Source organism: Acromyrmex echinatior, chromosome 2 (genome assembly GCF_024713525.1).
Source record: "Acromyrmex echinatior isolate Ae372 chromosome 2, ASM2471352v2, whole genome shotgun sequence".
Lineage (NCBI taxonomy): Eukaryota > Metazoa > Arthropoda > Insecta > Hymenoptera > Formicidae > Acromyrmex > Acromyrmex echinatior.
The window spans coordinates 17,108,148-17,126,219 of record NC_141853.1 but is presented as its reverse complement, the minus strand read 5'-3'; the positions used below and the strand labels follow the sequence as shown (position 1 = coordinate 17,126,219).

The 18,072-nt window shown below is 34.4% G+C and overlaps 1 protein-coding gene across 4 annotated transcripts in view; it reads left to right on the top strand.

Moving 5' to 3' along the window:
* Positions 1-16,617, top strand: part of nab (NGFI-A-binding protein homolog) — a 32,788-nt gene extending 16,171 nt beyond the window's left edge. Inside the window, exons 2-11 of one of the 4 annotated variants that reach the window (XM_087403495.1) lie at positions 8,750-8,851; positions 9,971-10,108; positions 10,722-11,101; positions 11,778-11,996; positions 12,199-12,449; positions 13,031-13,139; positions 14,973-15,040; positions 15,539-15,650; positions 15,760-15,816; positions 16,082-16,617. In XM_087403495.1, coding sequence (XP_087259621.1) covers positions 8,750-8,851; positions 9,971-10,108; positions 10,722-11,101; positions 11,778-11,996; positions 12,199-12,449; positions 13,031-13,139; positions 14,973-15,040; positions 15,539-15,650; positions 15,760-15,816; positions 16,082-16,189 — 1,544 coding nt within the window. In that variant the 3' untranslated portion in view covers positions 16,190-16,617. Of the gene's footprint in view, positions 1-8,749; positions 8,852-9,970; positions 10,109-10,721; positions 11,102-11,777; positions 11,997-12,198; positions 12,450-13,030; positions 13,140-14,969; positions 15,041-15,538; positions 15,651-15,759; positions 15,817-16,081 lie in introns of those variants that run through there. The other 3 variants (XM_087403494.1, XM_087403497.1, XM_087403496.1) reach the window with 3 other exon arrangements.
* The last annotated feature ends 1,455 nt before the right edge of the window (positions 16,618-18,072 follow it).

Genomic DNA, 18,072 nt, shown 5'->3' with positions numbered 1-18,072 from the left:
TTATTCTAAAAATCTGATACGAAGAGGATTTTTTGTGCTTCAATACATTTTCTATAAACTGTTAATAAATTTTCATATGCAGCAGAGAATATCGATGTTAAGCAATATGGAGATTATTCATAATCATTATTCATAATTATTCATATTGATAATCTGAATAAAACGAATAAAACTTTTTCGAATGTAATATATATATATATATATATCATATTCATTTAGTGCACAAATAAGTTTTTATTTAAAATGAACAATGATTACTTTTACCTACGAATAAAACTTTATTCGTACATTTACCCAACTCTCATGTGAGTCAGATTGATGGTCGATTTCGTCGTGAAACGGCGCCATTCTACCCAGGTCGAGGTAATTTCGCGCGGTCATCGACGACGCCGCGAGATTTCCTGACCTTTGGCGCGATGAGATCATTGAAGCAGTTTCCGCAAGTTCCTCGAGTTTTCCAAACCGTAATGCGAAATGTTACAAGAATTTTTGTTCATCGATGTTTGCCAACGTTTGTCGATTTTGCACACGAACAAAATTTTTTCACTTTAAAAAAAAATTTCTTGATAATTTCACAACATTTCATTGACTCTTCTAATCACAGTTAATGATGATTCCTTTGCATAAATATGAACTTTAATCAGAGCTTCTACGAAGATCATATACAAATACAAAGAGCTCGATAATTATATTATTTTATTTTTATTTAAATTTTATTTAGTTTAAGTAAACTCATTATGGCTGTGTTCCAAAATTCATTGCTAGCGTTGAAAATTTACAATTTATGTATATTATACATTTTCAGTACTGGCAGTGAATTTTGGAACACAGTCACTATGATATGTGTGAATACGTATCTATTATATTCAAAAAGATTTGACGTTTGTTATAATTTGATTTTCGTAGTAAGGATTAGAGAGAGGATTTGAATTATTTTTATTACATTGTGAAACAATATTATCGTCGAATGTTGATATTATCTCGATATTATCTCATTCTATCTTCCATCGTCATTAATTAATATCGTCATTAATTAAAGTCGATAGTCCCTAGTGGATCATTAGCCCTTGATAACTTCTCGTATTGGATGCAAAAAAGACACGATTATCTTGTGCCTCTGCCACGAGCATTGCGTCTTCTTGTTGGCGAGAGATGATAATAAAAATGATAGTCGCGCGCTCGTGACGAAATTAACACGGTACAGCGACGTTCTACTTTTCTATCTTTCTCTTTTACAATTGCTGTCATTTATCACGACCTTGATACAGCTATTTATTATCCATACACGAGGCAACTGATAGAAACCAACGGATTTCGGTGAGTTCGATTTTTAAATTGATTCTCGCCGTAAATACTAGAAAAAGACTTCTTATGTCGCACGTTTCTATGATAAATCAACAAGATGACACATTTTTGCGTTACGTTGCCCAAATAACGTAATACAAACACGGAGAAATTATGTCGATCTCGATTAGTCTTCCGATATTAAAATAGCTGAAGCTTCTTACTCGAATTCTAGAATTATTCAATTTTTTGAATTGATGAACCCTGGAATGTTGACTGTAAAATACGAGTTAATTTATACTTTCTAAAACTTTTAAGTGAATATCACTCTGAAAAGTAAAATCTCACTCTTAAAGATTGAAAATTAAGCCACTCTTTATCAAGACATTAACTCAATTTTCACTCTTTAAAGTGAGATTCCACTTCAAAGAATTTAGAAAATAGTTGACAATGCATCGATGGATGCTAATTGTTTAATTCTATTTTTCGAAGGAAAGATAACAATTTTATTATGAGTTTTAAAAATAAGTATATGATAATTAAGTATATAATTAAATAATAAATAATTATATATAATTAATTAAAATATATGTTGATATAAAAATGGCAACGAAATTTCTTAATTATACAGTGACAGTCTTCTTCTTCTCCTGGATGGGGAAGAATTTCCTCTCTAATGAAGATCAAAGTGCCAGAATGTTGTATTGATCCCTAGATCAAGCCGAAGCCTTTTTCAATACATCCAAAGTTTTCTATTTCTTTCCATCTCGATCGCATAGTTTGATTTCATTTGGATCTTTTGTTCGGAACTTAGTCTCCGTCTCGATTCTCCATGGCAATCCGTTGTCATTTGATTTCCCGTAGCGACAATTCGGTCCTTTCTCGCCGCAGGATATCGTCACGACGATTTCCTTATTAGGAATCTTCTCCCTCGCGCGCAATTGCGAGTCGAATTCGCGCGAAAAGAGGATAATCTGTCTGACGACATTCTCTCCCGCGGGAAGTACTTTTCTTTTATTTTATCGGTTAGCTAAACAGATCTTCTCCGGTAATTTTATTGAGGACGATCGCATCGATTTCTGATCGTTTGCAAAATTAACATTTTAAGTTTATTGGCTTATTCGGACATTCTAGCTGATTTAATTTTATTTTATTCATTAAAGTGTGTAATTAATATCGATTTTTCCTCTTATAGTCTTTTTTTCGCCATCTACACTTGTGATTAATCTTTCATCTATCAAACTATCCAGAAGTTTAGAACGATACAAGAATACTCGCGTCGGCATAATTCCGCAAAAGAAATTCTTTGTTTCTTGCAAAATTTCTCTTGTTCTGAGATCGAGGACGAGAGGGGACGGCTTTTCTTTTGCATTTAATCGTGGTTCGAAACTTTGTTTTCTTCTTCCTAAAACAAGCGACATCCACAATGTGGCTTCTCATCTTCTCACTCGTTTCTCAATATTACAATTATATAGGGAAGATATAATTGAAATGATTTTCTTTTTTATGTGTATTATCGCATCACGAGGACTATAAATGCGATTTATTTCATGTAAGGTTCTAATATTGAAAAGAAGTTGCCTCTCTCTCTCTCTCTCTCTCTCTCTCTCTCTCTCTCTCTCTCTCAGCCTTTCTGATTGATCAAGAGATGTAAATGTGAACACAATCTCTAATCGCTAGTGCGATAACCGTCATAGAGTGCTACTACTACGATCTACTGCTGCAAATGTTTTGAAGCTCTTTGATTGGTCAGTTCATAAAATTCTTTTTTCTGATTGATCAATGAAGTATTTACAATGTTAAGTGGATCGCATCCTATGCTATGCCCGTATTATACTAATGATTGCGTTTCTTGATCCATTAAAAAAAAAACTTGCTGTCCAATAGCTTCTTTTTGATTGATCAAGAAACGCAATCTCCAATCGTTAGTATAATACGAGCATAATTTCATAACATGCGAGCTACTTAAATCCAGGTTCTCAATTTTGTTCTAAACCGTAAAGCCATAAAAAATGGACCAATCACAACCAATTATTTTTCTCAATTCAACTATGATTGATTAATTTCTTAAAACTTTACTTGGTCTTTGTAGACCTAGACTACTTTCAGACTGCTTTGTTGACTCAGAAAAAAGAATTTTACAAAATCACTCAAAGAGTGCTTCAAAGCATTTATAGCTTGAATATAGTGTGATATGGGCATTACATGCATCGGAGTTCGAAGATTCGCTTCTGATTTAGCGCGCCGCCGTTTCTTTTTAGGCGGTCGCGTCTAATCTGGTTCTTCGCGAATCGCACCGCGCGCCTTGCCGTTTTTCTCCATTCCCAGTGGCATCAAGTCCCGGGTTAATTCTCGGCACAATGATCGTAAAACATATCCAAGGATAGAAAACAATGGTAATCCCGGAGCTGTCGGCATAATCGGCGATTCCGGTGTTTGGGCCTTGCGGGAATTCTCTGGTTTCGGAATTCGCATCTGATTCGTATCTTTCTTTTTTCATTGTCATGACGAAGACGTCTCGAGTATTTATTTAACGTATGCTATCATAACTAAAATTATTGAAATTCTGACATTTTGACATTGTATTAAAAAAGTAACGAATTATCATTCATCTTATGATTTTTGAGAATATACGACAAATCAAGAAATTATCGCATTATATTTATTAGATCGAGTATTAACCTTTTATCTACAATTTAGATTTTTTTTAGCAAAAATGCAATTTCATTTTTAAATACATCTTTATTTTTGTTCAAATTTCAATTTTTAATAAATAAATTTTTATTAAATAAAAGAATTTTAACATTTAAAAAATTATTTGGTACTGTAACAGAGATATTCAAAAATAACTTTGAATTTTTTTTTAAAGCCTAGAATGATAAAGAAAACTTGGGCTGGACAAAAAAGATTTAGATTGCACGGAGGGAATAGAAATATAATTACAGAAAAAGATGAAGGGTTAACATTATTATGTTATTTATCAAGCATCGAACCGAAATTTCTAAAATAACGTTTAATTTATATGACTATTGTTCGTTCCCATCAATATATTACAGATTAAAAGAGTTAAAAGCAAAAAAACCGGGATTAAAGCCAATCGACATGGACATCCGGTTCTCCGCAGCAGTTGGACGCAAGTCAAAATGATATGACAAGTAAATTTTCTTCGGTTCATTATATTAATTTTTATATTTACACATTATATTTTCTTCTCTATATTAATAGGCCTTATAACAACAGTTCTGCTGACACCTAAATCATTTGCAAGCTACCGCATAAGATTATAGGATTATAATATCACACTCCATAATTTATGTATTTATGTGTTATATTATATTCTTTATCACATACAGTGTGTTACAATAAAATAAAATAAAATAAAATAAAATTTTATTAGATATACGATAATAATACGAACGAAATTTTATTGAATGATAAATGAATGATGGGCAAAAAATTTATTCGAATGAATGCCTATCTCCAAACTCGTACCCACTCATCCCTTTATGATCGCTTTTTTTTTTTTTAAATACTGGACCGGTCGCACATCGTTGTCCATAAAGAACGCGCGGATTGACGACAATGACGACGACGGGAACCCGGGTAGCCGTGCGAGCCTTCGGGGGTACTGCCGCGGTGGGATCAGGTTTTTCTCGCCGTCGCGACGCGCCTCTCCGCCTCCGGGCTGCGTTCGCGTTCCCGGCTGACAAAAACGAGCCACCCCATGCCAAAAAAGTCGTTATGTAAATGCGCCGCGAGAGCCCGGCCTAGAGCCGCGCCACCGTTCTGTCGGTCACAGGTATACTGGGTGAGCCGTGCGACTCGAACGACAATCAATGACGATTTCCAGCTTGAAGGACAAACGTGGCAAAATGAGACTTGAATAATCCTGAAAAATCTAGCGATCAATTTTGCGAACATAAAGCATCCCATACAAAATCATAGGTTTTTGACCCTCCGTGAAATTGACTGAAACTGTAGTATGTTATAGTTTTTGACTACATTTTAAGTCAATTTTAATTTTCATGGCCAAAAACCCGCATAACCCGGTTATGCGAGGTTCTTTCCAAACGAGAAAATATATACTGCTTGAATTGGGGTTAGAGTTTCAGTAAATTTAAACAGATTTGATTAATGAATGAATAATTCATAATATATATTTTTGTAAATAATTAAAATTTATTTACATTGTAATGTTTAAATTTCTCGAGAGACAGGATCGATTGAAATAGTACAAATGCTTGTGCTAGATTAAAAATTGAGATTTAGATTGAATTTAACTAATTAAAGCAAAGTTCATTAAACTTAATATTGGTTTTCTTTCTTTTGATTGGCCAAATTCAATCTCAATTTCAATCTCTAATCTGATACGGGTATAATGTAAATATTTTGAAGATTGTCCCTCGTCCAATTTTCAAATTAGGTCGAGTAAATATATGCAATAAAAATACAGGATGAAAAATTATTAATAAATTCAGTTAATGCGGCGTGAAGTTAATGATGAGCGGACGATTGCGCGTGGTTTTATTTTTTAACAAAAGCTCGATCGAAGTATTATCGCGCGGATGACAAGCTCGGCTAGATGATCAACAACGTGTATATCACATACACGCGGTATTAATAAAGTCGTGAAAACGTGAATAAGATGTCAGCCACGGGGATATAAATAAATGGCGGGCGGCAATAATAATGAGAGCGAAGCGTAAAAGCGGGAATTGATGCAAAAACTATGGGGTGGAGTTCGCGTACTGACGGCCTATACGGGAATTTTGCTGACCGAGTACTCGCGAAAATGCAAGATTCGTGAACTGGTATTTGGCCTTGCCGTGCACGACATACATATTTTTGCTACAATGAGAATTATTCAGGAATATAAAAACAGATGAAAAATATAACAGAATAACGAAAAATATTATTTTGACCCAAAACTGACGAATACTTTTTACAAGATTTACTCCGAGTCCCTTTGATCTATTTTCTTCTCGCAAAAATGTCGGTCTAACAGTTTTCGAGTATTCAGCGATTAAGAATAAAACACTTTTTTGGCAGATTATGCTTCAAATAAATAAATAAATAACAAGATATCCTCTTTCATTTAATTTCAAGTAGATTTTTAATAAAATTTTAATTAAAAAATAGAAGAACATACGATCTATTAAAAAGAGCATAATTATTAATCGAAATATTTAAAATAAATAATTATTTGACAAAAAATAGATTGTAATATAACAGTACAAATTTAAATACGATAATAAATCACGATTCAATCGATATAAGTTTCAATCTCAAAAACAAAACTGCACTAATTTTTTTTATTTCAGTGAGCGCACAATTAGTATACAACTTCGTTAAACAATAGTAAATGAAAATCGATCGAAAAATTCAACAAATAAATAAAGAACGCCGTATTTAATAAAAACAAGTCCTAATAATATTTTTGTGTGAATTTTGACCATTGACACATAGTTCGCTTGAATTGGAAATTGCAAAAATTTACACAAAAAATATGATTAGGCACCCGTTTTGACCAAATCTGGAATTCTTTGCTTATTTATACTCACTTCATTAATTTGCTCTTTTTTTTTATTTTATGGAGTTAAAATCAATTTGATTTCTTAAAGACTTACTATCTTGCATAAGTGTTTTCTCATTCTCTTTGGTGAACACTTCCCTTATGATGTACAAAGTGTTTCATTCCAGAGATGCGCAATTGATGACCAATCACAAAATTAGCCCAAAATCCTCCGCTATTAGAAATGTACTACAAATAAAAAATTTATCCCTCGAAATTATTCGACCGCCATTATAAGCAATGAAACACTTTGTATTCTTACATCATGGCTTTCCCTCTTCATTTGTCCTTCCATCGCTCCGCCGAGGATCCTGCTGACCCAAGGCACGGCCTCTTCCACGTAGATCCTTTTTTCGTAGGTCGCAGTTCGCGCTAGAAAAATCTCGCGGAACGAGTCGCTGTCCCCATCGTGACCGTCGTTGGCAGCGGGGACTTATTCGCGGGCCCGAGAGGCCGCGATATACGAGCGTGAGACCGGGACCCGGGCTCGTAATAAGACCCGCCGGCCAGTTTTTTTTCCGGCTCCTCTCTCTCCCTCTCTCCCTGTGTCTCTTTCTCTCCCTCTTCAGTCTTTCTCTTACCTCCACGACCTCTTTCTTCGGTTGTACCCTGCGCTCTTCTCTCTCTCTCCCTCCCTTCTCTCCAACGGCGGCACCGGTATTAATTTATACGCGGTACGTGTGTGCACGCCGCTTTTTCTCGCAGTTCCTCGAAATTTGCAAGAAACTAGTCGGACACTCTGGCGTCCATTCGCTCGTCATCCGAAGAGACAAAATCGCGCGATCGTGCCGGAACGGCGGCGAAGACAACGAAGATCGCGGGAAATCGTGAAACGAGGGTAGTGCTTGCTAATACTAATAGACTGAATTAATTCCATTCCTAATTTGCCTAAACCTATGGTACCAATAATGATAATCTTATAAAAGTGCAAAAAAAAACATGTATTTTCGATCGCGGATCTTAGTGCCGAATCATTTCACAAAAAGTGAATTTATATATATATATATCCCATTCTGCAAATCGAAATCTTTTTCGATCCTGAAACGCAATCATGAATAGAATTAGAGTAGTAATATCAATGCAAGCAATTCAATAATTTTTTATTATATATACTACTAAGCATCTTAGAAAGATATTATAATTTGTTGTTAATTTAAGCGTCTAAGAATTGTAAATAATATTCACAGACATATTTCCGAACGAATTTATCTTGGAAAAATTAAATAATAGAGAAATCTCTAACATTTTCATCTGTTTATTAAAAAAGTATCCTAGGGATAGTGATTAATAAATATCGGAGATATTGTAACGCGCGATTCTTGGCTTTCTTCTCCGCTGATGTATTGTTTTACTTCATGTTAGACTTCGAGATATCCGTTATCATAAAGAAACCGAATCACATTGCAATGTTATCAAATCCTCACGCGTTTGATGCACATACGAGTAACGAATGATATATTTGCTTGGCCCCTAAGCTGAAATCACACTATAGATTATCAATTACGATTGCCGGTTGTTGGTTCTATCTTAGCCAATTACAATGCAGCGAGTATGGACCATCTGCAATGTGATTGGCTAAGATAAAATTGTCAACCAGCAGTCGTAATCGGAAACTTGTGGTGTGATTGTGGCTTTAAGCTCAATTCAATCGTCCATGGAATATTAACGGTCCTTGCATCTGTCTAATTACGATGTAATTGATTGTCGAGATCGTGGACGGAGTGGATAAGAAAAGGGTAGGAGAGAGACGGCTTGTTCGCCGTGGCTAAATATTACTATTGAAATAAAAAGCCAAAAATCGCTGATCGGTTGGAGGCGATCCTTTATCGCTAATTGCGTCCGCACAACCTCCCTTAATGAATCATTTTAATGAATGCGATGTGCGATTTGCAGTGGTACAGACGTCCGTGCCGCAGAACGAGGCCGAGCTGCAACTGTACAGAGTGATGCAGCGTGCCTCCCTGCTGGGATACTACGACACACTTCTCGAGATGGGTAAGTATACAAATGAAAATATATCTATGTACGTTGATTGAAAGACATTTTAATGTGCACTTTTAGATCCCAGGGAACTATCTCGATCCAATATCTTAATACTCGTATCAGGCTAATATTATATTTGTCGCACGAAAAAATTTTAAAGTATGTTAATTGCTTATAGGAAAGATTCTCAAATTTCTATATAGCCAATCAACAGCCTTGAAAACATTGTTGTACGACAATATATATTTAAAAATATTAGTTTCAGATTAGAAATTGAGATTGAGTTTGAATTGGAATTTCACAATCAAAACAAATTAGTTCATTCAACTTGATATTTATTTTCTTTCTTTTGATTCGTTAAATTCCAATCCAATCTTAATCTCATTGTCAGTTTTTAATTTGATTGTCTGATACAGGTCTGATACAATACGTACTTTTAGATCTCGGGAAAATATTCCAATCATAGGAGATATTTTGATACGCAGATTCTAAATTCCTTATAAATGCACAATTCTAAACCTACAATCTTTTGTGGAGATCGTAAAGAAAAAAGATATTAAATTGTTATTGTAAAATATTATTACAAAAAATAATTGATTTTCAGACAATTAAAAACATTCTCTTATTGATTAGCTCTCTGGTTGGAGTATTTATTTTATTAGATTGCATATTTTTTCTGCTGTACCAATCTAACAGTAGACATAAACTATTGATTGTTTAGAAATTAAGATCGCCGATGCGTTTTTAAAAATTCCTGAAAATATTTTTTGATGTATTTTTTTCCCATGAACTTGTGGATGTTTTGGCTAATTTCGAATCGATTTTTTTTTAACAATAATGAAAATCGTTCTTTATTGCAACTCGTTGAAATTTATTTGAACTGAAGAATATGATTTTATATATATATATAAAATTCATTTTTGTTTTACTGAAATTTAGTACTTTTTCAAGTTCATTTTAAATCGCTTACAATTAAAAAATTGTAAATGAACTCTAATTTGTTCATAAGGAGAAAAACGACTCGAAATTAGAATTTATTCAGTTTAAAGAGAATTCGCTTAGACATTCGAATGACACCTCGTAGTTCTCGCGAGAGTGACTCGCTAATAATCGCATGACATCGCATTACAGGAGGCGATGACGTGCAACAGCTGTGCGACGCGGGCGAAGAGGAGTTCCTGGAGATCATGGCATTGGTGGGCATGGCAAGCAAGCCACTCCACGTCAGGAGGCTTCAGAAAGCTTTGCAGGAGTGGCTCACTAATCCCTGTAAAGTATCATGCTTTAAATACACACTCTCTCTTTCTCTCTTTCGCTCGCTCGCTCTCTCTTTCTCTCTGTCTATCTGTACAATCCCAAGCTCCATCCCTCATTATGTAGTTATGTAGTTTCCCGAAATTTTACATGAATAATATTAACGGAAAATCGACCAATATCAAACATACATGAGTAAAAATGTTGATCAAAGAGGTTCTTCGTGCCTAATAACATTTCTTGTGAATTTATACGGTTTCCAATTCAAACTAACTGTATGCCGATTATTTATTAGTCTTGAAACACAGTCCTACATCGAAACTGGAGTAATATCACAAATTAAATTGCAGCAATAATATTAAATTGCTTGTCAATTTAATTTTATTTGATATTACTCCAGCTTCGATTGTGTTTCAAAACTGATAAATAATCAGCGTACATTTAGCTTGAACTGGAAATTGTATAAATTCAAGAAATATTATTATAGGCATGAAAAAGCACCTTGACGACAACCATATATAATACGGCGTTTTTTACTCGTGTGAATTTTACATAACATTTATGAGTTTTGCGTTGAAACACACAATGAAATCTTGCGTGTGACGCATCGAAATTGTGCATCTCACAGCGTTGTTTCAAACGCCGGTCGTGCCGACGAACGCCGCCGCCGCCGCTGCTGCCGTCGTCGCTGCCGCAGCGGCCGCCAAGAGCCCGGTCGCCGCCGCCGCCGCCGCCACCGCCGTGGGGTTCGCGTGCGCGAGCCCGCGGCCGCAAATGCAGAGCCTACCAACCGGCTTCGCCGCGACCTCCCAGACCTCCCTGACACCGACGTCCTACGTGTCAACAACGCCCCACATGCCGCTGACACCCCTGCCCTGCCGAAGCGCCAGCCCGGTCGTGCCGGTCACCAGTGTGTCGGCATCGGCGTCCTCCACGACCTTCCGCCAGAGTCCGAGCCCGAACACGTCCTTACCTTACACGACTACTCATAGCCCCAATGTGTTACAGGTAAGATTCATCGTTCGATTGAGGCCGATGAAATCGGAGGGAAATCGTCTCCTTGATTAGTGTTGCGAGAAACTATCGAGCGACTGTGCTGAAGTTTCTGATTTTTGCTTCTCCAATTTATGTTCGCGTAAAACTATGTTTTACATCGACATAAAACGGACGGATCGTAATGGTTTTCTCTTTTATGCATACACTTTGTCAGCGACTATTACAGTAGATACTGCAACACTCACCAATATATCTTTGTAAATTGAACAAAACCTTGTTTGAGTTAATAGTTTTCGTTAAGAAAAAATTTGTACAAGGAACCTTCTTGATCTGTTTGGATGTATGTCCTTCCTTAATTTGTGAATAATATTATATCTAAATATTTAAGAAACTAAGTTATGAGTGTTTGAACATTTTTTTAGACTCGGTTCCATAAATGTAAAAGTTAACTTTAATTTCGGTTTGACTTACTATTTATTTTTTTTCTAGAAAAGAAAGAAAAATTCTAGAAAAAGATAAGTAATAAGTTAAATCGAGATTACTCTTACATTTGTAGTACCAGGCCTTAGATATTTTTATTGAATTATATATTACGCAGATAATTGTATGAGCACCTGGGCTTTCTGACGAACGTTCGCTTTCGTGCCATTTTTACGCGCTTCATTGCTCACTTTTATTGGGTATGTAGGTAGGAACTTGCGAGTCTTCGTGCGGCAGCGGAACCACACCAAGCCCAAGCGGTGGTGGCGGCGGTGGTGCACCTGCGAGCCCGACGCAGCCAACGCCGACCCTCCTGCAGTCACAGGTGCAGCGGCTTGCTGAGGCCGCGGAGAGACTCGTCGCTACCATAAGGCCCCTCGATCCTAAACCTCACAACGTGAAGAAAAAACTCTGCAAGAAGCTGGAGGTGATTCGTTAATTTCGACCGACAGGCGCGCTCGTTTTTAATCGCTAGATGCTACATCCGTGGAAAATTTAACATCTGTTTCAAACACGATCGCTTAATGAGATTGTTACGTTCGGCGACGACCCAGCTTTTGATTTAATTCACAAATTCTAGCGCGAACACAATGAAATATTAAAAAAAAAAATGCATTTTCATTTTACAGATGGTAATGACGATGTCCGATAGTGATCCGCGCAAAATGGACGAAATCCGAAAGTACGCGGCGATTTACGGCAGATTCGATTGCAAGAGAAAGCCGGAGAAGCCTTTGACGTTGCATGAGGTGTCGGTGAACGAGGCCGCGGCGCAAATCTGCAGATTCGTGCCTGCCCTTCTCACTAGGAGAGATGAGCTATTCCCTTTAGCGCGTCGTGTCGTTCGCGATTCCGGTTATCATTATTCCAAAAGCCAGTAGTAAGTAAACGTAGGCTTATTCCCACTTTTATAGAATCTGTGAATTCGAGAGCTTAAAATTCAGAATTATTCTGATCCTAATTTCAGATGATCCAAAATTTACCTTAGAGAATATTGATAGATTAAAATATTATTAGTGTTAATTGAATTAGCAAAATCAATCATATCTTTTTGAATGGGCTTGAATAACTCAATAATCAAAATGTTATGATAGCAGAATAAATATCGTGGCGAATTTATATCAATTGTGTTCGCAAGCTAATATTCTGCTAACGAAATCTGCCAATAATTCGGAAGATTATTAGCAGAAACAGACTTTATCATGTTTTAATTGTTTTTATCTAACCATTTAAGTGGTATGTATAATATTATTTCAATAGTGGCGAAGTGGCAGATTCTACTCAATTCTGCAGTCAATTCGCCATCATACACCATTAGTTATTCTGTTACATTCTTATTGATATCCCGCTAAAAATTTCCGACAGATTTGGAAAATCTATTCTCAATCTATTTTCAATTTGACTAATTATGTGATTCAATCTATATAAATGTATTTATTTAGTCATTCAATGTTATTACAGCTTATCAATGTCGAGGCCGCGTGAGAACGGTGAGGAGATCGATGGCGAACGGTCGAAACGCCAAAAACTCGAGTTGGAGGGTGAGGGTGAGGGTGAGGACGCGACGCAGGTTAGATCACCTCATCCACAGAAATAGATCGTTCCCTGTGCACTGTGACCTGCCGCACTCGCATGGCCGCTAATCATTAACAGTACGCTCGTCGCGTAGAGATCGCCACGCATTAACCACCCGCACTAACTTAGATGCGCGAAACAGAATGGATGCGAAAAAGGTCAAGTATAGTTGCAAAAGCACGTGCATGGCTTGCGCTTCTTCCACTTGATTGACTCAAGATCGGGTGACTTGTTCGTTGATTGCAGTAGAGATCTGCTTGAATTTTTCCTTCGTAATTTGCACTATGGCGTGTACTGAGACGCTTTGTCGTGTAATCTTATGTTATAGAGATTTAGCTATATTTACGTTATCTCTAAAGCCAAAATCAATGTATGTGTAAACATATCGACAAATTTGTGTCACTAAATGATAATTATATTCAATATATGAATTACTTGTTCGCGCGTTATGCGTAAGTAATAATCAGATTATTATGAGAACAAAAAAAATTTACTTTCGCTTAATCTTGTCAAAGTTAATAGCAATATATAGATTTGTTTCACAACTAACGTCCCAAACAAGCTGACATTATTTGTTATCATTTTGCCTTTAATATCAAAATGACATCAAAATGATAACAAATAGCATTAGTTTGTTTAAGATATTTCTTTATTTTGAACATTTTTAGCCAATCTGTATTTTTCGTTTTTATCGCAAATGTCATCTTTTGCATAATTTTTTGAATTTTTAATATCAGACATATTATATCAGTTTTAAAACTTAAAATAATTTCCGATCTTTCTAATCACTTCAAGTTTTAATTTTTGATATCTTAGCAAAAGTAAGAGTTTTTAATTAAATTTTTTAATTTTAATCTCTATTTTAAATTGAATCACAAAAAACGTTCTATTCAGTTATTGTTATTTATTTATGCTTTCTAAATTTAATTTGTGAAAATTCGCTTCTATTTAGCAGCATGAGCATGCAAATTATTAATATTTTAAAATCTTTGATTAACTCTTCGTGGTCACATTTAAGAATTTTATATTGGTCATACAGGGGGCAAAATGAGCCCAACATTTCAACTGATTGCCGTATTTGCAGTTTTTGTTCTTTAAAATCATAAAAATTACTGAACATACTTTAAACATTGTAGAATATCGAGAAATGTAGAGGCTTCTTAAAGTTTTTAATTTTAACATATTAAAAAAACTTGCAAATAGTGACGTCCAAGGAATAATGTCCGGCCTCTAGGCGCAAAAAGGATATTTTAAATTTCCTTTTAAATTTAAAATTAAAGATATAAATGAATTTAAGTTTTAAAAAGAGACCTTAGAAATATAAAGGCTCACACCTTTTTGGGATCTTCTAGATCCCCAGTAACCACGAAGGATTAATAATGAGTTTACATATTACAGCTATTTTTTCTTCTTTCATTTCTGAGAGTAACTTGGTAATTCTATAAATGCAAATTATTTTGAATTTTAACTTTGATCATGATTTCTTTTGCTTATATTGCATGAATTTTCACGAAATCTTCAATTTGCATGTTGAATAGATGTTTGAAATTAGAACATATATGGAATGTTTCATGGAAAAATAACGCGGAAATTCTTTTTGTATTATATGCTAAATTTGATTACAAAAATCAGTCGTTTCGAAGATTGAGTCATTCGATACGACTTGCTTGGACTCTATGCTCTGTGCCTGGTATCCCAAGTCGTATTTATTTGTTCGCATTTGATCGTCCCTCTCTCACATGTCCCATTTCACCTCTCTGTTATTTTCCTCTTTTTCTGCATCCAATTTGTTACTTCTACTGTCTGTAGCAGTTCACTGTTCCAGGAGGAGTTAGATCTACGCTGTTCTGGAACGGATATTAATAATTCTATCACGAGAAGACACAGGTCGTCGAGGTGATTATCCTTAGTTTTGAAGTGCAATATTTTTCTCCCAATGTATTAAAGATTTTAATGAAAATTAACAAGAAAAGAAATATAAACAAGTAATATATGTAGACATTATTTTTTTTTAGTCAACAAATTAAAATATATTAAGATCTATATTATTATATAATAAATTAATATAGGTATAAATAATAAATTTTAAAATGGTCGAGAAAAATATGCTTTTCCTTTAAATATTTTCTTTAATTTATTTTAATTCGAAAAATATATATCCTAATTGCTTCATCTATATCACGTTTTTTGTTTATTTTGGAATTTTAAATTCACTTTTTTATGTACAATTAATTAAAAATTACTCTTTAGAATGTAATTTATAATATTCTCAAATTTGGAGAGTTATATCTTTCTTTTCTTATAATCTCAATTTAGATATATTCGCATCGTTCTATTTATAATTACGTAAATAAAATAGCGCACATTGATGTTCAGATATTCGCAATGTTTCAGTCCAGTTTGGAGGAAGAAGAATAATAATGGTATATTCAGCGCTAGCGTGGAAGAAATTAGTGACTCGGATAGCCAATTTTCTTTTTCTAATGAGGAATCTTCGTCTATGCACGTATGTGTGTAATATTAGGAAAACGATCTATATATATCTGTGCGTTTAAATTCTGGCACAGAACTGAAGGCACAAAATTGAACAGCGATGTAATATGCATATTTTTCAGGACACAAACGAGGCGGAGGCTGAGAACACCGACAAAGAAAGCGATTTCAATCTAAAGGTGAGCGAGGAACAGATCCAAGGTCTTCGTTGTATCTTCATCTTTCATCTTTCGTCATCCTTGCTTGAACGCCAGAAGAACTGTTTGCAAAAACTGCTAAATACGACGCATAAGTTTTTTTTTAATCTGTTACGCTGTCCTTTCCTTTTTTGCAGTTCCTGAATAATGCATGCTTCTTTAGAATAGCAGAAAAAAAATGGCGATAGACGTCGCCACGGAATTTTACTGTATGGCTGTTAATGGCTCACACATAAATTATGTGTAGGTGATAGCCTCGCGTGGAGACAACATAATCGCCGTGGCGAATCCTGCGCTAATGGAATGCAGCCATCCCATAAAAGAGGAGCCCGCGGATGAGAAACCCACACTGTGATATTATTACTTAGCGTTTACTGCCGCTACCAACGTCACGGCGATATGAATGACAGCATCCAGCCGATCATCGCCGTTATCGATCATCGTTACGTGAATATCGTCCATATGTGTTGTTGAGCACGATAGCATTCATGACTAGCGATTGTTGGAATAATATAACACTCGCTTGGATTTTACACCGATTGACCGGAGTGACCTGTCTCTTTGTCTGAAAACATTTATGCTGCCCCGTTATTTAGTTCTATCAAAATACAAAGACACGAGAGATACTGTATAACAATTACGATGAACGTTTCTAGAAGGCGATAGATGAATAAAAAGTAAATCGTTTAAATCAAAAAACCGTTGACTGATGTACGTAGCATTATAAAATGTACATTATAAGCAAATGTAAATATAGATAAATATATAAGGGTCCTTTTTTTACATGCGCTGTTGCGAGTAGCTTTATTTAAAAGATTCGGAGTCACCTTCTCGCAGAATGATCAATTAATTTATTTTATCTTCTGTATATCTTTTTATTAGAATATTAACATTTATGTTAATTATTTTGTTAAATAATAATTACTCTGTCATTTTCATAAAAGTTTATAAAGAAGATAAACGATTTTTTTTATATTGATATATTTATTAAAAATTATTTTCTCTATACAATATTATTACACATATGAATAATATGTTTCATGAATCAATTTTTTATAATGTATTAATCTTTTACTTATGGATTAAAAGTCCTAAATAAAAATTTTTTTTTAATTCACAAAATTTTTTTTTCATTTCATATTCAAGACTAAAAATTTTTTTAAATTTAACCTATTAAATACAAAAAAATTTTTTTTAATTCAATATATTCAATATTGTTATCGAATGATATATGAATATAAAACTCGAATCGAAATTTTTTAAATTGACCTTGACTAGTTTTAAACAACTGAGATTCTTTAAATTTAATTTCTTTTATTTTATTGTCACTTTTCATTTTTATCATTAGAACAAAAGTAAAAAAAAACACATAATGACTCAAACTTCATCAATATTTTTTTTTAGAGAAAGTCTTATCCTTCAACCTTTCCTTGAATGTATTTATGTCACAGTCAAAGTGTAAACTTAAGTATACATTTATTTATTATTACTCTATGTATATATATTTACGTAAAATTTATTATAATAAATGTGTACATTTATTATAACTACAATATTTTAACTATAGTAAGTGCATACACTTATTGAGTCAACACTTTGGCTGTGATATAAATAAAATACATATAAATAAAATACATATACGCCAGGTTCATCAAGCCTTAAGGTTATCAATTAATTAATATTCGATATTATTTCTCCAATGATACAGTAAAAAAGAAGTATTCTGTTAGTCAGTAAATTTTTCACCAATCGGAAATTATCGAATATTGAAAGTAGTATAATCGCCGATAAGTGTCAATCAGAAAACATCTATGCATTGTATAACATTTAAACATCGCTCAGATAGTTTTTGATTAATTTTCCATATATATTTCAGGTTAATTACGAAGAAATTTATATTTATATTTAACGTAATATAAAATAATATATAACTTGGAATAATTTTTTTATGTTAACAAATAGCATAGATAGATGCTAAACTGATTTTTGAAAATATTTTGAAAAGCGCATAAAAAAACAAAAAGCCTAAGCCTTGTATTCACGATGCTAGAAATCGATCCCAGATCTCGGACGAAGAGAATTGACCAATTACACTTCAATTCGATCAATCGATTTGTGATTGGTAAACTTTCTTTTCATTCGAGATCTCGTATCGATTTCTGACATTGGACATAAGGGGATTTGCACACACTTTTCACAACAGTGAAAACAGTGAACCTAATTTCCACCGAGGGTTTA